The 25,081-nt window shown below is 42.2% G+C and overlaps 1 protein-coding gene across 2 annotated transcripts; it reads left to right on the top strand.

Annotated features, from left to right (window-relative positions):
- The first annotated feature begins 32 nt into the window (after positions 1-32).
- polr1b (RNA polymerase I subunit B) lies at positions 33-24,944 on the top strand. 2 transcript variants are annotated; one of them, XM_034224022.1, is made up of 15 exons: positions 33-280; positions 1,177-1,344; positions 6,238-6,384; positions 6,470-6,602; positions 6,721-6,857; positions 7,874-8,097; positions 8,553-8,724; positions 10,164-10,335; positions 14,187-14,468; positions 16,167-16,300; positions 19,396-19,566; positions 21,261-21,417; positions 21,796-21,992; positions 22,065-22,315; positions 23,777-24,944. In XM_034224022.1, exons 1-15 carry the CDS (start codon positions 104-106, stop codon positions 24,657-24,659), a joined length of 3,405 nt encoding a protein of 1,134 aa, XP_034079913.1. In that variant the 5' UTR covers positions 33-103; the 3' UTR covers positions 24,660-24,944. The 2 variants fall into 2 exon arrangements, with proteins under 2 accessions (XP_034079913.1, XP_034079920.1); XM_034224029.1 differs by lacking the exon at positions 14,187-14,468.
- Positions 24,945-25,081: the final 137 nt, after the last annotated feature.

The raw sequence follows: 25,081 nt of genomic DNA, 5'->3' as shown, positions 1-25,081 counted from the left end.
TCCACCTAGAAGAAGAAAACATATTCCGGTGTCACGGGGATGTACTTCCTGTGTCGCCATGCACATGTGGTAAACAAGCATATGTATCCCTGGGACTGCAATCATGGACTCCTCAACAAAGTGGAATAATTTACCTAAAGCTCCGAGTCTAAAGAACCTGACAGAGAGGGGCTTCGGGATCCTGAACGAGACTCAGCATGCCGCGGTGCAGGACCTGACCAAAGCCCACATCGAGTCCTTCGACCAGGCTCTGACTGATGGACTGAGCCGCGTCGTGCAGGTCACTTTAACATGCTGTAAACTCAGCTAGAAAGCACATAACAGCTCAGTGTTCTCAGCAGTATTCAGAGGCTTCACCTGCATACAAGTAGCAGTACATTATTGTCACAATACTTCATTACAAGTAAAAGTCCTGCATGATATATTACTGAAGTAAAAGTACAAAAGTATTATCAACAGTACCTAAAGTATAAAAAGTAACCATTGTGAAGATAATGGCTTTTATGTCTGTATATAACTATATTTATAAATGTGACATTTCTAGATAATATTGTTGCATAATGTAGCATTTAACTGTTGTCGACAGACAAAGTTCTGATTGACTTTTTGTAAAATACTTAAATGTAGTGGAGTAAAATTACATTATTTCCCTTTTAAATGTATTAGAGTAGAAGTATAAATTAGCAGAAAATGGAAATACTCAATTAAAGTTCAAAATTGTACTGAAGCACTGTACAGTAGGCCTACTTGAGTAAATGTTCTAGTGACTTTGGTGCTTTTGCTTTAAAATATTTTTGAAATGTAGTAATAGAGTATTATTATTCCTCATAGGCTACGTTACATTTTCTCAACCATACTTAAATACTTTTACTTAGGTACCATAGTACTTTTACTTGAGTATTTCTACAGTGTGGTTACGGTATGAGTACTTTTCTTGAGTAAAACTTCTGAATATTTTTTCCACTGTATATAATAAAACATTTGTTGACAAAATGTGTTTAGCTAGGTTTCTAGCATCAATACTGTGAAAGCTAGCACCAAGTAGATTAGTTCTTTCCCCACAAACGTTGCCCCTATTATAGTCTGTTTTAGTGACTGTGTTTGTTGCTTTGGAAACCCTTCAGTATTTTACAAGGATTGTTTCTCATGTGTTTTGGGATGTGTCATATCTCTCAGGCCATCCCTCCCTTGGAGTTCACGTTCAGGAATGACAGGATCAGCTTGGCGTTTGTGGAGGCCACCCTCTACAGCCCGGTGGTCGCCAAGGGCAACATCTGCAGGGAGATGAAGGTGTTTCCTGCTGAGTGCAGGGGGAGGAGATGCACATACAAAGGGAAGCTAGTGGTGAGTCTGCTAACAATGATATTATCTAAACTGCTTGTGAGGTTCAGGTCAATGTGTCTCAGAAGATTTGAATGGCCTGGACAAATGGGAGACATTCTTGTCAAATATAAGAGTGACTTCACATCATCAAGTCATTTTGTATTCTGTATTTAAAAGTAGGCTATTTTAAATTAAACAAAAAACTCATATTTAAGCAAGCCTACATTGCTACTTTTAACAAAGTATATCCCTCAGCTTTAGGCATACAAATTCTAAGATAAAATACATGTAGGACTGTCTGGCTCATAACATGACAGGGTCTTATAACTGATCTATTCCAGTACTTCTAATGTACTTCTCTTCTGTTTAACCCTCTGGAGTCTAAGGGTATTTTCTCGATTCTTAGATGTTTCCTTAAATCACCTTTTTAAATGTACTTCTTATAATATGGCACCCCATGTGTTACATATCAAAATGTTCAGGACAATCTCTGGTCTTGCTATAAGTGCAAATGACTCACCTTAGAGCACTGTGTGATGAGATAAGTAGCTCTAAAGTTTAACATTTGACATCCGATCTTCGGAAAATCTTCAAAACTCGTGTGAAAACACAAATGTACTCATGTCATCCAATTTTTTGGGTGTTTTAGATTTGGTTACCAAAGTCTTAGATGAGTCTTACAAAACTAGTGAAATATTTGAATTACACTGTATATAAATGTTAGGGATGCACCGAATATTCGGCCACCGAAAATTATCGGCCGAAAATGGTAAAAAAGACCCTTTCGGCTTTCGGCCGAAAGGGTTTTAGCACCGAAAAAATATCACCGAATGTCAGAACAGGCTTACGTTGGTAACCTAACGTATTGTTGTGATGACGTAATAAAGACGCGGCGACCATGCTCGCGGCTGGCTCACAGGGGGGGGGGAACATTGACCTTTGTCATCGAGATTGCCCTGAGCCTTTAACAAATCGTATTAAATAATCTGATGACAGACTGTAAACAGAATAGCTGAAATTTTAACAAACTAAATAACTCAGTTACCTCTAATCATTAACCCATGTTTGTATCATGTAGTTAACTCCGTGTGTTGCTGCTAGCATACAAAACACCTGACGTGGAAACGTTACTCCAGTGGAGCTGCTAGAAAGACGGTCGAACCCGGTACATTCCTCCGTCTGCATGCGGTGCACTTTTGCTAAATGTTTAGACAAATTGCTCGTGCTTACATGCTAAACTCTTATTGCACTTATGGTAACAAGTATTCTCCACATCGAGACGGGTAAAGTTTAACCACACCTCGGAGCGCGTTCTCTCCGCCATCTCCGCAGTGTGCTCCGCTGCATGTAGCAGCTGCGTGTGTGTAAACTGCCCCGCCCCCTCGCACACAGACGGGGGAGAGAGATCTCGTCTGATCGAAAATACATCATAGACGCATTTGTTGTCTTTGCATATTAGAAACGAGTTGGCGACACTAAGACTGCGATATCATGTTTTTTAGCAATAATACATGACATATATAAATGTACTGTATGCATTCAAAAGTGCTGAGTAAATGTTTTATGGACCCATAATAGTGATTATTATTTAAGTTAAGTTTTGCCATAATCATGTCTATTTCCATAATCAGGTAGCTGAACAACATTGGTAAAAAATGTATACATTATATATATATATTTCTATTAATCATTTTCGGCATTCGGTTTTCGGCCAACTGTTTCCTATTTTCGGTATCGGTTTCGGCCAAGAATTTCCCATTCGGTGCACCCCTAATAAATGTGTAATTCTTGTCTAAAATGAAACGAGGTGTTAATCACTCTACTTTCACCACAGCAGGGACTGAGATACATTAGGACTGAATAATGACTTCATATTACATATCAAGGTTGTGTGACGTGTACAAATACAAATTGAGCATTCAAACTTATTTTTTTCAGCCAACAATTTATTGTAAATATGTGTTTTTTAACCAAAATACCACTATTTATAATATTGAACATCAGAACTTTCAACCAACTATTCATTATAAATTAGGGCTGTACCCGAATATCCGAATATTTGTTCGTTGGAGTACTATTCGGGTTTGAATTTCGTTATTTGTTTTGTTTGTTTCCCCCCGTTTTTTTTCTCCAAATTCAATTTATTGAAATCTCCAATATCAACGTAAGAGCTTGTGCCTCTTCGGGGGGTGCTAACACTTAACCATAAACGTTATTGTTTACTTTCTCCGTCTTTATATGTAGATATTACTTTTCTCCGTTAATGTCCGGCACATTGTTTCCATAGCAACAACAACTTCCTGTCAACAGCGCTACCTCTCCTTCAAAATAAAAGCATGTCCATACAAAATAGGAAGCCAAGCCAAATTACACTTAAGACATATACAACTGCAACGAAAGTAACAAACACAATACAAAATCCTTTTCAATTTCAGAGAACACAAATTGGGTTACATTAACAAATAACTATAAAATAACAATACTGTAGAATAACAAAATGAATGCCGTGAATAAACCGAAATACACGTGTTGAAGCGGTTCGCTGCTGATTACTTGTGCGGTGTGTATCTTGACCTGGTGGCAGCTGCAGATGGAGGCCGCTGTAGTGATGCTGGTCCTTGAGTCACGGTAGATCTTGACCTGGGGGCCGGCACAGAATAGACCCTCCAGAAAAACGCGGGCTAAAATCCTTGATTATGCGGGCTAAAATCCTTGATTATGCGATCAAACATTCTGGGTTTTATGTGATTTTATGCGGTGAAATTGCAGGAAGTTGCGAAATATGCGGAAAAAATAAATATTGGGCTGTCTTATTTATTTATTCTCTCTCACACACAACCTGCCACTAACGTTAAACCCCTTTACTATTCAATTAAACACATTCAATGTTTATTTATTGTAAAAGCAATTGGGCTATTTTAATCTCACTCTCTCTCTCTCTCACACACACACACACACACACACACACACTTCTCCGCCTCATTCTGTTTTCATTTACTCGTTCGTTATCTGACCAGCTTCAATCTTGTAGGCTACTCACTTCGTTTCTTGTAGCCCTCGAAAGCGTTTTGGAGGTCGATGCCTCGGTGAACGTGAGTTGTTTGGCTTTCTTCTCCGCAGTAGCAGAAAGCATTTTCGAATCTTTGAATGAATCAAAGTGGGTCGTCACCGTCGATGTTCTCTTATGCTCCAACACACAGTTGCACGGGGTGCATAATAGTTTCCCCCCACTTTCATGCAAGACATCGGGGAACTGCTTTGCCCGGCCTTTAGCAGAAATGTTCGTCGGTAAATGAGATGGATTAGATGTTTTCATCTTGGTGAAGAGAAACTCTCGTGTGAGCTCCACACGTTCACTCTACGGTGTTGTTTACCTTCTGTGATGCGCGAGCTGATGACGTCGCGCATCATCATCACTTCACGTCAAGACGAGTTAACTTTTTTTTCCCTCAATTTTGTGTGGAAAAATGCGGGGATTATGCGGCCTTTTGATAAATATGCGGCTTTTAAAAATCCGTGCCATTTTGCTGATTATGCGGTAAATTTTGCGATCGCAGAATCGCGTTTTTCTGGAGGGTCTAACAGATGGATGTTCTGGCTGCTGGATATACGCCGCCTGTGGGCCACTAGGCCCAGGCAGCTGTGAAACATCTCTGTAAAACAAATTAAAATGTAGGACAATAATTACTACTAATTTCATTGAAATAAAGTTCAAGTAAAATGTTGCTCAAGCACAAATAACAATGCCTAACAAAGTCTCATCTGCACAAGACAGTATGGTAAAATAATCACAGGCACACATATAAACACATCTATGACCGTCTCATCTGTACAGAACAGTATGGTCAAATAATCGATGGCAAAAACATGTCACATATAGCCACTGTAAATGTCTCTGTTGTGGGACGAATAAATGATTATTTGAATCATCTCACTTTTACACACCAAAATAACGTTTACACATAAAAGACGAAACGTTTGCTAATGGAGAGTTTTGTCCCAAGAAAAAGTTCATGACTGTCGATAAAAAATATATATCAATAAACGTGTTGTTCATTTTCGCGGTATTCCCCACACATTGCCAGTACACTATTACTGTAATAGTTACACTTACCCATGTCCCAAATGGATCCTTGTTGTTGTCTTTGTATTCTTCTTCTTCTTCAGAAGAGTCGAAGACTTCAGGTTCTGAGGCTCTATCTTCACTGCTGCTAGTGAAAAACATCTCTAGCGAAGAGATTTTTTTAGCCATTTTCTCTGTCTCTCTCTTTCTCTTCCTCACAGACGTAAACTGATCGGAGACATGTGGTGTTTGAACTGCTGTGAAGCCAGTTTGGCTACAATTCTTGTTTTTGGTTTTCCGTTTTTCCGAAAAACCAAAAAACGACACTGGTTATTTTTTAAACGTTGTTAATGTTTTGGATGCATATTGTTCTAGTATTTGTTCAGGCTGTTACATACAATTAGCCTCTGTTGCTGCTGCTGGTGAGTAAATATTAAAATCAGTTAAAATTGACAACCGGTCCGCGATTTTTTTTTTAATGGATCTGCCGGTCCTTGGCACAATAAAGGTTGGGAACCCCTGGTTTAGTTCACTTAAGAGGTCTCGGATTGTGTTCACACCGACCCAAATGAACCGCACCAAGCGGCTAAACGCATCAGGGTTCGATTCAACCGGACTATACAAGGCAGGTGTGAACGCACCCTGACGTCACGTTGGAAAGCTACACTCCCAGCGATTCCACGGTTATCTGAATCATATTTCTACTCCTTATAATCAAAAATATATGATTTAATTACGTAAATGATGCGCACCTCGACGCGCCGGCGGGTTAACTACAATTTTGATGGTGTTTGTTTAGGACACAATAACACTTTGTTCTTTAATCCCGTTTGTGGTTTGCATAATCTCAGGCGGACGTCAGCTGGTCAATCAACGGAATCCCCAAAGGCATCATCAAACAGTCCATGGGTCAGGTGCCCATCATGGTGAAGTCCAAGCTGTGCAACCTGCACGGCTTGTCCCCCAAAAAGCTGGTGGAGCACCATGAAGAATCAGAGGTGATTCCCAACTGTCTCATCGTTTGAGGGATAATAAGGAAAGCAGGCCCATTTTATGAATCAAGTCCCTCATTTATTTTAACAGGAAATGGGAGGCTATTTCATTGTAAATGGAAATGAGAAGGTTATCCGTATGCTCATCATGCCGAGGAGGAACTATCCCATCGCCATGTCGAGACCCAAGTGGAAGAGCAGGGGGCAAGGATACACTCAGTATGGTAAATATCACCTGAGAGATGATGCTCAGTAAAATGAGAAGGGTTATAATAGTGCAGGTTCAACATTACAGCCTCATATTATTTAAAAATGTAATTGAAATCCCCCCCCCCACCACAGGTATTTCAATGCGCTGCGTGAAGGAAGAGCACACGGCCGTCAACATGAACCTTCACTATCTGGAAAACGGGACGGTGATGCTGAACTTCATCTACCAGAAAGAGCTCTTCTTCCTCCCACTAGGCTTTGCTCTTAAGGTAATAAAAAAAGGTTAATAAAGGTTTAAGGAATCTAAATGTTTACCAAATCGCAATAAGGACTAGTGCAATATTCACATTTTTGAGAAAATAATATTTGTTAACGGCTAAATATGTAAAACAAATAATTAGAATAGAAATAATTTGACTACAAATTGTTCAACAAAACATTTTAGTTTGGTACAGATCCTCTTTAAGAATCACACCATGATCATTCTGATTTGTATTTTACTAGTCAACCTACGGTGGCCGACAAGTGCAAACGCACTACAACGGCCAAAGACATTTCCAATTAGGGGAAACCTGTGCAGCTTCCAAAACGATGCAAATAAAAAAACACAAATGTGTTAAAACACATACAAATAAAGAACATCTTCACCAACCTGACAACACATGCGCAGCATTTACAAAAAGTGCTGCAAAAGCTGCAAATAAAAACGCTGCAAGAACCTCACAAACCAACAGATGCTTGTTGGTATTCTGGGATAGTTCTGTTGGCCAACTGTCAATGTAAATGTGCCTAAAATGTAAGTTTCATTGTCTTATTTTAACAATGCGATCGCATGATTCCTTCAGATCTGCAGATTTGCTATTAGCCAGCTGGCTAACCTAGTCAACAGTAGTTGTGTGCTTTTTGCCCCGCTTTAATTATGAAGCGCTTTTCCTAAATGTTGCACATGTGTTGTCAAGTTGGTGAAGATTTTGCTTTATTTGCATTTTCTTTAATTGCATGTGCTTTCATATTTGCATCATTTCTGAATGTGCAGAGTGAATCTCCCTATTGAAATGTGTTGGGCCTTTGTAGCTAATTTCTAGGCCACCATATAAATCCCTCCTATCCTGAATCATGATAATATTGTGATATTGGTCCAATTAATCAACATTTCTGTGTTCTTTAAGAAAATCGTTCAGCGCTTAACAAGATACATTTTTCAGGGAAAAGAGAAATGTTAAATATCTACATAACATTATCTACTAAAATATGAAGGTATAGTCTCTCTGTGTTTCTCCTCCAGGCCCTGGTGGACTTTACTGACTTTCAGATATACCAGGAGCTGATCAAGAGCCGCGAGGACAATTCATTTTACAAAAGCTGTGCATCGGAGATGCTGCGCATGGTCATGGAGGAGGGGTGCACCACCCGCAGCAAGGTGCTGAACTACCTGGGGGAGCGCTTCAGGGTGAAGATGAACCTGCCGGAGTGGTACACAAACGACCAGTGTGCCAACTACCTACTGGAGTAAGTGTTTTTATATCATCAACAGCCTGATGGGGACAATACTGTTATCAGGGGTTGAGAAATGTAAAAATCATGAAAATTTTTCTGCTGAAACACAACACAAACACTAAGTTTGTATAATTGCATTGTTTGTATTTCATCATATCAAAAGCAAATGATCTGTACATAAAAACCTACATTAATCTGCTTTGTGTGACATGAAAGCTGACCGCATGGTTGTGTTAATTCTCTCCATGCCCTCAGAAATGCATGATCTATTAGCTTTTTATGTAGGTTATTTATTAAAACCTAAAAATGGTAAATGAGATGTTATAAAGAATATAATGTAGGCAGCTTTAAAAACTGAAAAACAACAGATTATGATGCAAAATGTACAACCCCAAAAGTCTGTGTAATTATTTTTGCGTACATTAAAAAAATGTAAAATGAAGAACCTTTTCTTCTGTTGTGACCAGCGAGTGCATCTGTATCCACCTGAAGTCGGGCATGGAGAAGTTCTACCTGCTGTGTCTGATGACCAGGAAGCTCTTCACGTTCGCCAAGCAGGAGTGCATGGAGGAGAACCCCGACAGCATCATGTGTCAGGAGGTGCTCACCCCTGGGCAGCTCTACCTCATGTTCATGAAGGTATGCTCACTGAGGAATGCAGAAGCAAAATATATGTTTTTACATCTTGCATATAGGACAGGGGTGCCCAACCTTTTTTGAACCAAGAGCTACTTTTAAAGTTGCCAGTCTGCTGTGATTTACCAGTCCAAATAGAGAGGGGGGTGGGGTGCTAGAGAAAATGATGCCATTTAAAAACATAAACGGCCGCCAGCGAATCGAGCCGGCCCTTGACGACCGGCTGTTCTATGATTCTCCAGATTCTCCAGATGGCCAGTCCGCGGAGGGTGGAAAATACATACCGGAAGTTACAAAGACGTGCAACGGGACGGTGTTCCCACGGGAAATGAAACAATCTCATCTCTTAAAATTCACAACTTATAATGATGTATTCACATGATTAACTCTCTTACATATGCACGAAACGAACAGAAGAGCGTAGGGCAGAATTAGGAGGGAATTCCGTCTCGTAGCGTTTGTGCACCGTTTTGAAATGCCGCTCCTAAATTACCCTTCTTCGATAAAGCCACGCTCGCATTGCAGATGAGACAGATGGACTTTGAATTGGAATAAACAAAAAAATAATCATCCTCCCACTCGGAGTGAAAATGATATATTTTGGGCTTTTTTGCTTCTGCCATAATAGCGGTCTTGTGTGTGTGCGGACTGGCACTCCTGTTGACACGGACAACAGCGAACTACTGCCCACCAGCCACACCCCGATACATGGGGTCACACCAATCACAAAGCTTTGATGCGTTCAAGTGCATTATTCTGGCACAGGAAGATTATGTTATAGGACATTAACGATAAAACTGAATATTTTTGTTTTATTTTTAGACACATCTCGCGATCGACTGGTTGGGCACGCCTGATATAGGACAAGACTTGGGTTGTCATCCATATAAGAGTTTTCCACATTTTGTAAAAGATGTGTTTTTGGAATAGGGTTATAGAAATTGCAGTAATCATATACATAAGATCGTTTCTGTTGAGATTTGAATTAAGATTAATGTTAGAATTCTGGAAATGTGTACTGTTAGTTTAAGAGAGCTCTTCCTGGCTGTTTTCTGAAAGATGTACATTTTGAATTTAAGTATATTCAAAGTACTTTAATAAGAGGATAAGAATTTTTTTATTGAGATTTGAATTGAAGTTTAATTTTACATGTCTAAAATAGACTCATTTTTGGAATTGTGTACTGTCACTTTAAGAGAGTTTATGAGTTTTTCAGTTCCGCTATTGGAATGCCTGTTTTTGTAATCGTGTCTGGCCCTTTTAACCTGTTGATTTTACCTGCCAGTGACACTTGGAATAAAAGTTATTTGTGTTTTCCCAATTCTACAACGAACATCAAATTGAAATGAGATGGACACATGAAGGCTCTGACAAACAGCTAGATCGTATTCCTACAGTTACATCTCTGGTTATGGATTGAACCCCTGCATTGTTCCCAACAGGAGAGGATGTCTGCCTGGTTGCTGTCTGTGAAGCTCTCCTTTGAGAAGAGAGGCAGCAGACTGAGCGCAGTGTGGACCGCTGAAAACGTGATCAAGATATTCAACATGGGCACGGACCTGACCAAACCCTTTGAGTATCTGCTGGCCACCGGGAACCTGAGCTCCAAGACAGGTATAGTGATATGAGTTCTGTTTGAGTAGGGGCTGTACCAAACGTCTTTACATGGAACGTTTCTATCGAGGGTTTCTAAAGCTTTTAATACCTGTCACCATACAGCATTTTTAAATTGCCACTGAGACAGTCGTCCTTTTTTTCGATAAGTTGAAAAAAGAGAAAACGGTTTCCTTTGATTGCACTTATATAAATGTAATTAATGGTATTGTTGCTGTTAGTCGGCCCTTTTAATAGACCCGTGCAGGTATCATGGAGATGTATAAAGAGAACTGGATACCCTGTTCATTCTCATAAAGTTGCTCAGTGGCGCAGGAAGCCCGAAATGGTTTGACTGTAGGTAAAAAAAAGTATCCGACATAAAACACTTAAAGGTGGGGTAGGTAAGTTTGAGAAACCGCCTCGAGATACACTTTTTGTTATATTCTATGGAATGCGCTTAACATCCCGATAGCAATGAATATCTGAAGTGCTTTGACAAAAAATCCATTAAAAAAAATTTCATTGGGTGGCCTACCTGCCTGTCAACCTTCCATCTGTGCACAAACTGATCTCGTGCCCTCATTGGTCATGTGCGCGTTCGTGTGTTGGAGGAGGGGCTCTGGAAGGAAGTAGCAGATTTCTTCCGGCTGTGTATTTTCAAATTCTAGCGCACTCGAGCTGGTTTCTCCAAAATTACATACCCCACCTTTAAGTAAATATCCCACTAGTGAATTTCTGAGGCTTTTTGTAGCTTACAAATGGTGGTTGCTAACTAGTAGCCAAATAAGACTTAAATTCATCACGCTGACATTAGCCATGGGCTCAGAACAGTCTCATAATACACACATGCACACAAAAGGATTCAAACTTGTATTTCCGGATCCACACTTGTGTTTTTCAATGCACACACAAATGTGTTCTGTTTCATATACATGTAAATAAAATCCAAATACAGAAAAAAGTTTTACATATGTATTTTTGATCCTCACATATTTGTTTTCCGTTTAAATCCTCTGAACCTGCAAACACAACCCGCTTTCTGTGCACGGATCGCTGTGCATTCGTGTGTGGGTTTTTGAGACACTTTTGAGATCACCTGATGCTCCGTCCTCTGTTTAGCGAGCTGACCGGACAACGCAAAATGCGTATATGAAGTGTCATGAACGCAATAAATCATACCCTCGTGGGGGCGCGCTCATGTGATTGGCTTAGAATGAAGGAGACATCTGATTGGCTATAGATAGAAAAAAATACAAGTACGAATCGGCTGACCGTCAGGGGAGTCCAGGCCCGGTTCCAGAACAAAATGACTCAGGGTGCATCTGAGATTAGACATTTTTACAAGTGTTGAGTGGACCTAACACCCTCTGGGGGGTCCTCACCTCCTCTAGGGGGGTCCGGGGCATGCTCCCCCGGGAAGATTTTTTTATTTTTATATTGAAGTTAAAAGCATCAATCTGGTGCATTTTGAGAGCAACATTAAGAGATCTATGGATCTATGTGATCTATTTGCTTGATGCATGCCTTCCCAGTCCCTTATCAAGTATGCCTATAAGAGCATGGCGCCAGTTGTTGTAGCCAGTTGTGGTGAAGGCATCTGACTTACTTGAACCGAAATGTCTACATGCATAGCAGAAGATGGCATCTTTTTTACATGAATATTCCAGCCAATCTCTGTTTTGAAACCATGAGCTGCAAAATGAGCGCCTTACCCCACTGTACAGGCGAGTTGGGAACTTTTTTAAATATACCTGTGCAGGCTCTGTTTTGCCGAGGTCCTCTGGCACTTGTGGGCCGCTGAGGGGTGGCGGTGTTTGGGCCAACGAAGACGGCTGCTCCGCCTCCGTGGGCGAGGCGGGCGTTAGTGTCCACGACAGTGGTCGCCTAAGCGTCCTCGCTCAGGCCTCGGGCTGCCTTGCTGGCCGTCCGAGGCCGTGGCGCATTTCCATTACAGTTTAGGACCTGGGGTAGCAACGCAGTGTAGGCGGGGCGATCAGCTTTGTTTTTGTTCACATTTCGAGTTGTTCCGTCGAGCTCCCGCTGGATTTGATCATCCCCAATGAGATGTAGGAACGTCGTCACCTCCTCGGTCGACCACGGTGTCCTTTTCTTATAAGACGTAGCCATTTTTGTAGCTCATCCGTTTACAAAATGCTGTTTATAAAAATGCTGCAAGCTTGCTTCTAAATATATATGCGACGCTAGGGATGAACTCGCGCGCGATCTTGTGACGATTCTCTCTGACCAATCAGCAGTCGAGAGTGTTGACGTCACTAGTTCAGCCCTGGCCCTGGTCTGAGGGAACCACGATTTTATGAGGCCGGAAAAAGAGGGAAAAAGTACCCGCTAGCCGGTACTAGGCTATATGGAAAGGCCACCAAAAACTGGCCTGGCCGCTTGAGGACGGTTAAGGACGCTTAAAACGGGGCTACCCGCTGCAGTGGAAACGCGCCATTAATGTCCCCATGATCTGAACTGTTATTACCTGCAGTAGATGCAGTGTTACTGCTGGCGATAAGGGCTGGTTGTTTTAACCATTTTCTGATGTCCATCACCGACTGCTGTGTAAGCACCTTGCAGATGATGAATGTGCAGCGGCACAGGTCACGCGCACCTGACATAATAACGTTACTTACCGTTTAAATTGACCAAATAAATGCAGCAGACAATGTTATTTAACCACAATTACAATTTATTTTATTTCAACTATATTCTTCTTATTACTACTATTATTATTGTACATGTAATATTTTTCACCTTTTTTTTTCACTTTTCATTTTTCAAATGAGGGTGCATAACGACTCAACTGAGGGTGCAATGCACCCTTATGCACCCCCCGTAGAACCGGGCCTGGGGGAGTCTCAAAAAACCCACACACGAATGCACAGCGATCCGTGCACAGAAAGCGGGTTGTGTTTGCAGGTTCAGAGGTTTTAAACGGAAAACTAATGTGAGGATCAAAAATACATATGTACAACTTTTTTCTGTATTTGGATTTTATTTACATGTATATGAAACGGAACACATTTGTGTGTGGATTGAAAAACACAAGTGTAGATCCGGAAATACAAATGTGAATCCTTTTGTGTGCATGTGTGTATTATGAGACTGTTCGGAGCCCATAATTAGCCGCCCTTATCTTAGCTTACTGTGGTAATGCGCAGTCATGCGACCATGATGTAGTTTGATAAAAGTTAGCTTTTTAGTTCTAAAAATTGCATTGACGCTGATAAATCCCAGTTAGTTAATTTGTAGAGATTACCCCAAAGCAGTGGATTTAAACATGTTGATTAAATTAAAAAACAAGTGTACTTTTCGACGTATGTTCCAACAACTGGAATCTAAGTAGTGGGGAAATAGACATGATTATGGCAAAACTTAACTTAAATAATAATCACTATTATGGGTCCATAAAACATTTATTCAGCACTTTTGAATGCATACAGTACATTTATATATGTCATGTATTATTGCTAAAAAACATTATATCGCAGTCTTAGTGTCGCCAACTCGTTTCTAATATGCAAAGACAAAAATGCGTCTATGATGTATTTCGATCAGACGAGATCTCTCTCCCCCGTCTGCGTGCGAGGGGGCGGGCAGTTTACACACACGCAGCTGCTACATGCAGCGGAGCACACTGCGGAGATGGCGGAGAGAACGCGCTCCGAGTGTGGTTAAACTTTACCCGTCTCGATGTGGAGAATACTTGTTACCATAAGTGCAATAAGAGTTTAGCATGTAAGCACGAGCAATTTGTCTAAACATTTAGCAAAAGTGCACCGCATGCAGACGGAGGAATGTACCGGGTTCGACCGTCTTTCTAGATGGTTCCCATATTAAACCAACATCCCTTCCCCCTGTCACAGGTCTGGGCATGATACAGAACACAGGCCTGTGCGTTGTAGCTGACAAACTGAACTTCATCCGCTACCTGTCCCACTTCCGCTGCGTGCACAGAGGAGCAGCCTTCGCCAAGATGAGGACCACTTCAGTCCGAAAGCTGCTCCCCGAGTCCTGGGGCTTCCTGTGTCCCGTGCACACTCCGGATGGGGAGCCCTGCGGACTCATGAACCACATGACGGCCATCTGTGAGATCGTGGCGCCGACCTTACTCACCACATCCCTCCCTGCCCTGCTCTGCTCCCTCGGTGAGGAAAACTCATCTGCTAAATCTGAATTCCTTTATTCACACAGAGGCGGGAGACTACAGATAAAAGCAAAGGGGAGACTACAGATAAAAGACTAAATAAAAGAGTAGACCAACATATTGAATAAAGAGACAAAGGCACGTTAATAACATTTAAATCAATTAAGTTCACATCCATGACAGAAAAGAGAAGTAACAGTATTATTATTACTTTATTTATATAGCACTGTATACACAAAAGGTAAGACAAAGTGCTTCACATACCAACATACCAATAGGGATGCTCCGATCGAGATCGGCCGATACTCACTCTCTACCGATCGATCGGTGCTCTCTAAACATGCCGATCGCGAGAGCCGATCGCATGACGTAAAATACATGACACTTTTCTCTGTGCGTGGCAAAACAAGCTCGCCAAAATGGCTTCATCGGTCTGGCAGTATTTCAAGGTGTCCGAAAAAGACAGTAAAATAGCGGAATGCAACGTGTGTGAAGCAGAAATCCTGCAGCTCCGCCCGCTGTGACGGACCGCTGAGCGGAGCAACACACACTAAGAGTTAGACCTAACACACTTAGCTATTTTATCTACCTCTGGAACAAGCTACACTAGTTATAAATATATGTATTCTTCACTGTCGGGTCACTCATTACTGGATCAGTGAGCTGCATGAGATACTGACAGGCTGTCAGGAGAGGGAGAGAGGGAGGAGAGAGAGGGGGGAGAGAGAGAGGAGAGAGAGAGGGAGAGAGGAAAAGAGAGCGCTTCCACTAATTTCTCCCGTGTTATTATCCAAAGTGAATGTAAACTTGAATAATGTACATCATTTGAATGTAATAATTAAGTTGATTGTTGTTTGTGGAAGCTCCAGTGAATGAGCCCCTTAACTGAGTTTTAAACATCACTTTAAATGGAAGATTAAAATGATGTTTAAATCTTCCATTTAGGCCCCGCCCACTCGATCGGATCGGCGATTCCGGCGATCGGCCCCAAAATTGCCAATCGGAGCATCCCTACATACCAACCAATACTACCCCCCCCCCCCCCCCGCCTTGCCAGCCAATAAACAGCAGGTTACACGTAACCTTTGATTTATAAAAACACCTAAAACCAATGGGAGTCTTAAAAAGTATTAAAAGTTGATAAATCAATTTAGCGAAAATATAAGGCTATTAAAAAGTATTAAAGGGCATTTTCCAAGGTATTACATTTTGTAGCTTGTTTTCAATAAGTATATAAATTGTCCAAAGAGGTTGTATTCTACAGTCTGCCTGAATGTAATCATGGCGTAGGTGTGTAGTGTGATTCTGTGTAGTTTATTTATGGCATCCCGTTGGATGTGACGTCATCTGAACAGGACATCGCACGCTCACTGCTTGATAGCTTGAAGGTCCGTTTACGCCGGTTGTTAAACAACATCGTTATGGGGAAATGCAAGTCTGCGTCCAAATGGTTGGAAGATAAGGAGAAAGGACAATCAATACTGTATATAGTAACTGTGAGGTAAAGTGTGTCGCCAATGTAACCGGTTAGAACTCAAAGTGGAGATGAGGTCTTAACATTTATGGAAAGGGTCTTAAAAAAGGTCTTAAAAGGTATTACATTTGACTTCAGGATTCCTGCATATACCCTGTGAATGAGATTCTGTACTTTTACTTTGTTTGACACATTTGAATGTGTATTTCATATTTGTTGTCTCAGGTGTGACTCCGGTGGATGGGACCCCGGGTAAGGCGTACGCAGACTGCTACCCCGTGCTGCTGGATGGAGCTGTGGTAGGCTGGGTGGAGGCAGAGCTCGCCCCGGTGGTGGTGGACTCTCTGCGCATGTTCAAGGTACGTCAACTGTACAAGTTAAACAGCGTCTGTGCCAATCATCCGCCGGGGCGTAAATATTTATTATATATAATACAATAATAGTATTCCGCTGTCACAAAGACTGATACAGGAAATGTTTCTGACCAAAATCAACAACCCTCTGGCTACATTTTTACAGATGAATTATTTTCTTTTGAACCAGATTTCACTGTTTTCCCCGTCAATACCCTTGAACAAATTGTACCCAAAATCAACTCGCCAACTAATAAGTGACCTGCTCCATCGAAATCAGTCGCATTGACCCGAAGACACATTTTGAGTTGTATACACAGCTGGAAAGAGGAGATTCCTAGCTTTCTAATGATATCAGGATTGTTGTTGTACTCCAAATATTAAGCAAAATATGTCACATTATATAATGACTGTCACAGAGTCATCATTTTGAGAAAAAGGCCTTCAAAGTTTCCTCTTCTCTGGAATCCATCGATCTGATTGATTATTAGCAAATGATCAAAATACTACGGAGGGAAGATATTTTCGTTTGGAGGGGAAGCGCGAGTGTGTGTGTATACGTGTGTGTGTTTGTGTAATTTTGCGTTTGTGTGTATTGTAGGGGTGTAACGGTACACGTACCCGTACCGAAATTATTCGGTACGGGCCCTTCGGTTCGGTACACGTGTGTACTGAAGTGTACCGAACGAATATAACGTTAGACGTAAAAAAATTGAGAACGTGAACAACTTTTTGGAAGTAATCTCAGGTGCTGCGTCGCAGCATTCAGAGTAATTTGCTCACATTGGGTTCAACGTGTCATAGAGCGAGCAAGTCATTTCATTGGATGAGAGGCATATTATGAGAGCTGGTCAGAGGGATGCGTTCAAATTTAGTCAGTAATTTGAGGAACTGTCGAAAATTAATGGCGAACGCTGATAAAGTTGAGCTCAAAAATCCTCCAGCATCATTGAAGTCTCCGGTTTGGGAACATTTTGGTTTCGCAGTTACGTACAAGGATGACGGACAAAGACAGGTGGACCGAACCAAAGCTGTTTGTCGGCATTGTTCAACTAAAATTGGTTACGCGGCTGGCAATATAGCAAACTTGCACACTCTTGAAAAGGCATCACCCGAACGTGAATATCACCGGTACCAAAAGAAAAAAGACTGAAGTGCAAACCCAACTCCCACTAGCATTTAAGCCTCCACCACTCGCAGAAAGATCAGACCGAGCCAAAGCTATTACAAACGCCAAATATCCTTATGTTGCCATGTTAGCAAAGCGCTACCTGGCTGTATCTGCTACCTCTGTCCCTAGCGAGAGGGTGTTCTCCACAGCAGGAGACATTGTTAGTGCCAGCAGATCTGCCCTTTCGGCAAGCAATGTGGACAAGTTAACTTTTCTTTAAAAAAACATGAAAATACAATGACAAGCAAGTCATAATGTCAAGCTGGCTGCTTAGGAACTAGTACAGTACAGTTCAAATACAGATTATTTCAGTTCATCGAAAAGCTGCACCTTAATGTTTATTTTATTATATTTTGTATTTTTTTGAGTGAAGATTCACAGTTTAATAAAAAATAAAAAACCCAAAACTAATAGTTTATGTTTTGTGAGTACTAGTAGCCTACAGTAAAGTTCAAATACAGATTATTTCAGTTCATCGAAATGCTGCACCTTAATGTTTATTTTATTATATGTTGTATTTATTTGAGTGAATACATTATTCACAGTTTAATAATAATAAAAAAAATATATATATATATGTTTTGTTTTGTGAAAAAAAATTCTGCTGTACCGAAAACGTACCGAACCGAACCGTGACCAAAAAACCGAGGTACGTACCGAACCGAAATGTTTGTGAACCGTTACACCCCTAGTGTATTGTGTTTGTTTCCCGGGGAAAACACTCACGAGAAACACCAGCTGTTGTTATGCCTGCTGTGACGTTAAGTTACTCCGTTCTCCGCTTGTAATTATGCCGAAGCTTCAAAGCTGTATTTATCATCTGAATTTGACGAAACAAGTTTAATATTCTGAAAGCCAAGACTTTGTTTAATTAAAATCAGATGAAAACAAACTGTAACGGACCCTGCCGTGTTATCTATGATTACTATACTCTTACATTCATAATTTCAGCCGGAGGGAGGGGGGCGGCGCTGCAGAAGAGCAGATTGCGAGTGAGAGGTGCCTGTCTTCGTCCCTTTACAAGCTTCAAACATGTATTTATCGTGTGATTTTGGAAGTAAAAGTTTCATATTCTGAAAGCCAAGACTTTGTTTGTTTAAAATCAAACAAAACACCCGAACCCCGAAAAAATTGTTTTTTTACGCAAATCCACGTTTATTTTTAAATGAGCCGTTGCGACTTCCGACTGATTTCGATAGAGCGGGTCACATATGATTTATGTATATAGTATCCTATCTTTATTTATTTGTTTGCAAATTGTGCGGATACAAGCGGCCGAGATGGGTTTTCTCCGCAGGGTGGCTGGTGTCTCCCTTAGGGATAAGGTGAGAAGTTCGGTCATCAGGGAGGGACTCAGAGTTGAGCCGCTCCTCCTTCGAGTTGAAAGGAGCCAGTTGAGGTGGTTCGGGCACCTAGTTAGGATGCCACCTGGGCGCCTCCCTAGGGAGGTGTTCCAGGCACGTCCAGCTGGGAAGAGACCAAGGGGTAGACCTAGGACCAGGTGGAGGGATTATATCTCTTCGCTGGCCTGGGAGCGCCTTGGGATCCCCCAGTCAGAGCTGGTTGATGTGGCCAGGGAAAAGAAAGTTTGGGGCTCTCTGCTGGAACTGCTACCTCCGTGACCCGACCACGGATAAGCGGAAGAAGATGGATGGATGGAAATTGTGCAGTTTCATACCTTATTCTATTAATTTGATATTGTGTATATGTTAAATAAATATTTTTATATATATATAATACATTTCTATATGTACTATGTACTACTATATGTAGATATTTACCCTTTTACTCTTCATTCTATATATGTTTACTTTATATCTTTTTTATTTGACTTCTAACTCATAGTCAACGTCTTGTAAACATGCTGCTGCAACAAAACTGCTTCCCAATCTGGGATCAATCTTCATCTATTTAAAACAAATTCCTCCAGGTGCTGAAAGAGAAGAAGATCCCTCCTTGGACTGAGATCGTTCTGGTTCCTAAAACAGGAAAGGCCAGCATGTACCCGGGCGTGTTCCTCTTCACCACCCCCTGCCGGATGGTACGACCCGTACGCAACTTAGCTCTGGGCAAGCAGGAGCTGATCGGCACCTTTGAACAAGTATGTGTTTTTTTTGTCATTACAAACTGATAGAGAAGAGAAGTTTCTCCGTGGCGGTGGGCCCTATCCTGCGGCCTGCCTCAGGGTTCTGTTTTAGCCCCCTTCTTTTTGCCCTGTACATGCTCCCATTGGGCCGCTTAATTTGCCAATTTGAGGGTGTCTCGTATCACTGCTATGCAGATGATATCCAGATACGATTATTTTTCTGTTGTTCAATTCATAAAAAACGTAATGTAAAAATTTTTTTTTTCACGATACTGTGTCTCAGGGGATCTTAATATTTAAGAACCTATTAATGTGTTATACCAGATTAACGGAAATAATCTCAGCTAACTGACGATACAAACCATGTTTACCAAAACAAAACACAAGTCTCATAAGAAGCATCTAAATGACCCCTGAGCGAAAAATGCTAACGGACATTGGCACAGAACTCAAGATAAAAGTACCCTTATTACTTATCGTAGCTGCACATACAATATATCCGATTAAAGCTGAGACTCCACAGATTATGTAGGTATATAGTATCATCACTGAGTGATCCGGACTCGCGACAGGGGAAGCAAATACAGTCATCACAACACGTACCTTCACAGAGCTTCTAGGGAGATCGTCTCACCACCGTAGCTGTCAATCTGATCAAAAGACGTGTTCAATGGCATTAAAATGAGAAAAAACGCGGCTGAATCGGTTAATCCATAGGTTTTTAATGTCTATGTATAAAAAAATGATTGAATTTATAATCCATAATTCCATTTTTATGAAAAATCGGAGAGCAAATGCTAGCTGCTAATGGTAGCCACCACAGCTAGCTGCTGCTTCTGCTAGGCTATGCAGCAGTCTCAGTGAGATATAAATATCTTTGCGTTTTGGACTAACTTTAAAATATTCCCATGCTTTTGAAGACCTAGGGCGAGATGTTTCCGTTTGGGGGCTTCGTGCGCAATCCTGTGAGGAGGAGGTGGTAGCCGTTTCAGTCTCCATTGTGTTTGAAGTGCGATTGCGAACTGCTTGTTGCTTTGGGTGACCCACGTGTGTGTAGCGACGCGTCAACGCGGAAATATGTCGTCGACGATATTTTGAAGTCGACGCGTCGCTACAGCACTAGTCTTCACATATAGAGCTGTCCATGGCCAAGCCCCAGCCTACATCAATGACCTGATCCACCCTCACATCACAAACCGGGCCCTGAGGTCCTCTGAGCAAGGCCTCCTAAGGGTGCCCCGAACCAGGCTAAAGGGTGACCGTTCCTTTGAGGTGGTGGCCCCAAGGCTTTGGAACAAACTCCCCCAGATAATAAAAACCTCTGCCTTAATAGAGATTTTTAAGGGGCAGTTAAAGACCCACCTTTTCCGACAGGCCTTTGGGTCGTCGGAGGAGGTGAGTTAGTAGCTGTCTTTTATTGGTGTTTTATCGTATGTTTACCTGCTGCTGTTTTATGCCTTTTTATTCTACATTTTATAGTTGTACTTTGAATTGTGTCCTGTGTAAAGCACTTTGTACATCTGTGTTGAGAAGGGTGCTATATAAATACAGTTTTACTTACTTACTGATCCATATTAGTGTATATTTACATATATAATGTATACATGCATTCATATTTTCAGCAGCTGTGTCCATTTGTTTTTGAAAAATTCCATATTGTGTTGTCTCTGGAACTGTAATGTATTCCTCTTTTCTCTATGTTGCCCCAGCTTTACATCAATGTGGGCATCATGGAGGATGAGATAGAGCCGGGGGTGACCACGCACCAGGAGCTCTTCCCTCACAGCATGCTCAGTGTGGTGGCCAGCTTCATCCCATACTCCGACCACAACCAGAGCCCCAGGAACATGTACCAGTGTCAGATGGGTATGTCAGTGTTGGGAGGGCTACTTAAAAATATAATCTTTTACAATTACTAATTACCAATAACCGAACATCTGGATATCAAAAAAGAAAGGCGGTTTATGTTTTGATTTGTTTTTTAGATTTTTTTTTTAAGAACTTTGCGTAAAAGGGTAGCATTTTTGCATTTTTGACTGTTTTAGTCCTTTTTGGACCAGATTCAAATATTTTAAAACATTTTCAATTATTCAGATATTTTGCATGTATCTTTCTCCCCATAACAATTTAGCCAGATTAACTTCATATCAAATGGATAAAGGACCAGGTTGATAGGAGGTTTTGATAATGGAACCGTCATCCATGTAATGTTCTCAATTCTCATCTGTTAATTTCTTCTTTCAGGTAAGCAGACGATGGGTTTCCCCCTGCACTCCTTCCTGGATCGCTCCGACAACAAGCTGTACCGGCTGCAGACCCCTCAGAGCCCCATGGTGCGGCCCTACATGTACGACCACTACAACCTGGACAACTACCCGAGCGGTACCAACGCCATTGTGGCCGTTATTTCCTACACAGGCTACGACATGGAGGACGCCATGGTGAGTACAACACAAACGTTACTTTACCATAGTAGAAAAATAGTAAATCCTGACCCAGTTTGATCGTATCAGATCGTGAACAAGTCGTCCTGGGAGAGAGGCTTCGCCCACGGGAGCATCTACAAGACTGAGCTGGTGGACCTGGCAGAAAAAGTGCGGGGAGAAGACAGCGTGGTGTTCGGGGTCAAGCCCGGGGACCCTAAAGTCAATGACAAACTGGACGCTGATGGACTGCCATTCATTGGATCCACTCTACAATACGGAGACCCGTTCTACGGCTACATCAACCTGAACACCGGCCAGACCTTCGTCAACTTCTACAAGTAGGTTTCAATGTTTGATTATCTGGCAAAAGTGATTTAGGTTCCTCCATTTTTATAGTTCTACAAGTTATATTATGTGCACATCTAGAGTCTAAACATACACATGTGCCGTCATCCCTCAGAGTGAAATCTGGTTTAAAAAAACAAACGGGCCAGGGTTGTGATCGAACTGTCAATTTTGCTTAGGAAGGTTCCTATCGGATTCTTTAGATCAGCGGTTTTTAAAGTGTGAGGCGCGCCTCCCTGGGGGGGCGCCAGAGAGCTTCAGGGGAGGCGCAGCGTGAGAAAATAATTACGAGAAACAGTGAAATCTAGCTAACTTCCGCTAACTTTATGCGATATTTTTAGTCAAGTTACCTAAAGTGAGAGAGGAGACAGCGTCTGGTAGAAAACGGAGGAAAGTATGACCACCAAGTCTCATGACCACGATTATTCGAAGCTAGGATGTTCATGGACTGGTCCCGGCAGGGCCATCTGTGTGTTCTGGAGAATCACAGAACGGCCGGTCGTCAGCGGGCCGTTGACGGCCGGCTCGGTTCGCTGACGGCTGGCACCGCCCTTTATTTTAATTTTAATAATACTTACTTTGATCAAAAGCAAGTACCGGTCAAGGCTGCAGCCAGAGGATGATCTGCGTTTATTCCCGTCTACATTGCATCCCCGCATCATCCGCCTGTGCGCATCAAAGACGCAGACTCATTGTTCCCACTAAAGTAGGGGTGAGTGTAATAAGGAGGCAAAGTTGACGTTTAGTGTGTTGCCGGGAGCATATAAGGATGTATCCACCATGTTGAAAATGTAAAAAATGTTTTTAAAAAAAAATGTTTAAAACATAAAGATAAAAAGTTATTGTTTAATGTTTTAAGGAGGTGGCGGAACTCAGCCAATAAAATCGGTGCAGTCAGTGAGTCAGCGCGATAGATTCAAACACAGATACGAGACAAGAAGAGAGAAACAGTCGGAGTAATTTCAAATGGCGTGCTCAAAAAAGAGAAAGGTAGACAGCGAAAACAGAGCATTTAATGACATTTTCTCTTACCGGACCTCTTTGAAATGCAATTGAATGCCCCTGCATTATAGCAACAACAATAACAAAATATAATAATAATAGCAATAATAATTGGGAAGGGGGGGGGGGCGCGGCTGTTCTTATGTTCTCTGAGGGGAGGCTCACCTTCCCACACTTTGAAAACCCCTGCTTTAGATGATAGGAAAGGAGCTTTAATACTTCCTTTATTATCCTAGTGTAAGTGCATTTGGATTTTCTAAGCAGCCTCTTTTTCTAAGTCCTGATGGATTCTCCTATCATCTTTCCTTAACCCCGTTAAGTTATGAACTTCACGTCATCTTTGTGATTTAGAGTCCCCTAGTGGCAGGAAATGACATATCATACATTTTAATTCTTCACTGTTTCATTTTGCCGCTTAACTTTAATAAACTGTGAATGTGTTTTTCTCTTAGGAGCCAGGAGGCGTGCGTGGTGGACAACATAAAGGTCTGCAGCAACGACACGGGCACGGGCCGCCTCAAACGCATCTGCATCACCATGCGGGTGCCACGAAACCCGACCATCGGCGACAAGTTCGCCAGCCGCCACGGTCAGAAGGGCATCCTGAGCCGTCTGTGGCCCGCCGAGGACATGCCCTTCACGGAGAGCGGCATGGCCCCCGACATCCTGTTCAACCCGCACGGCTTCCCCTCCCGCATGACCATCGGGATGCTCATCGAGAGCATGGCGGGCAAGTCGGGCGCCCTGCACGGCCTGAGCCACGACGCCACGCCCTTCACCTTCTCCGAGGAGAGCTCCGCACTGGAGTACTTCGGGGAGATGCTCCGAGCGGGCGGGTACAACTACTACGGCACCGAGCGGCTCTACAGCGGTGTGAGCGGGCTGGAGCTGGAGGCGGACATCTTCATCGGGGTGGTCTACTACCAGCGGCTGCGTCACATGGTCTCAGACAAGTTCCAGGTGAGGACGACGGGAGCGCGAGACAAGGTGACCAACCAGCCGGTGGGGGGGAGGAACATTCAGGGAGGCATCCGGTTCGGGGAGATGGAGCGAGACGCCCTGCTGGCCCACGGCTCGTCCTTCCTGCTGCACGACCGCCTCTTCAACTGCTCCGACCGCTCGGTGGCGCAGGTGTGTGTCGACTGCGGCAGCCTGCTCTCCCCCCTCCTAGAGAAACCTCCCCCCTACTGGTCGTCCATGCGTAACCGCAAGACTGTCTGCACCCTGTGCGGGAAAAGTGACTCCATCGACTCGGTGTCGGTTCCATACGTCTTCCGCTACTTTGTCGCCGAGCTAGCAGCAATGAACATCAAAGTCAAGTTGGATATTAAGTGAATTTTGCCGGACAACCAGAAATATGCCTAAATGCGTCAACTCAAAGGAAATTATCTTATGTGTTTTATTAACATGGCTCTTGATATAAGTTGCTGCAATAAATCGTATCCAAAAAACAAACTGTAAAGCCGTGCATCAGAACAGTCAGGTTTAACTAGTTTTAGAAAATGAAAAAGTAGCAGCATTTATGATGGATATGTTGACTTTGATTATGGTGTGTAAAAAAAAAAAAAAAGTATTTTTTATATTCACACCGAGTGTTAAATAAAGATGCTGGACCAAGAATTAAGATTCTTTACTCGGGTGAAAGCACCAACTGCACTCCATTACAAACAGTTCTGTTTAAAAATGGTTATTATCAGGGGCCATATTCACAAACATTTAACAACAGTCAAATTGTAGCTTGGAGAACCACAGAGTGA

The sequence above is a fragment of the Gymnodraco acuticeps genome, unplaced genomic scaffold (genome assembly GCF_902827175.1).
Source record: "Gymnodraco acuticeps unplaced genomic scaffold, fGymAcu1.1, whole genome shotgun sequence".
NCBI lineage: Eukaryota > Metazoa > Chordata > Actinopteri > Perciformes > Bathydraconidae > Gymnodraco > Gymnodraco acuticeps.
This window is presented reverse-complemented; position numbering and strand designations above follow the sequence as displayed.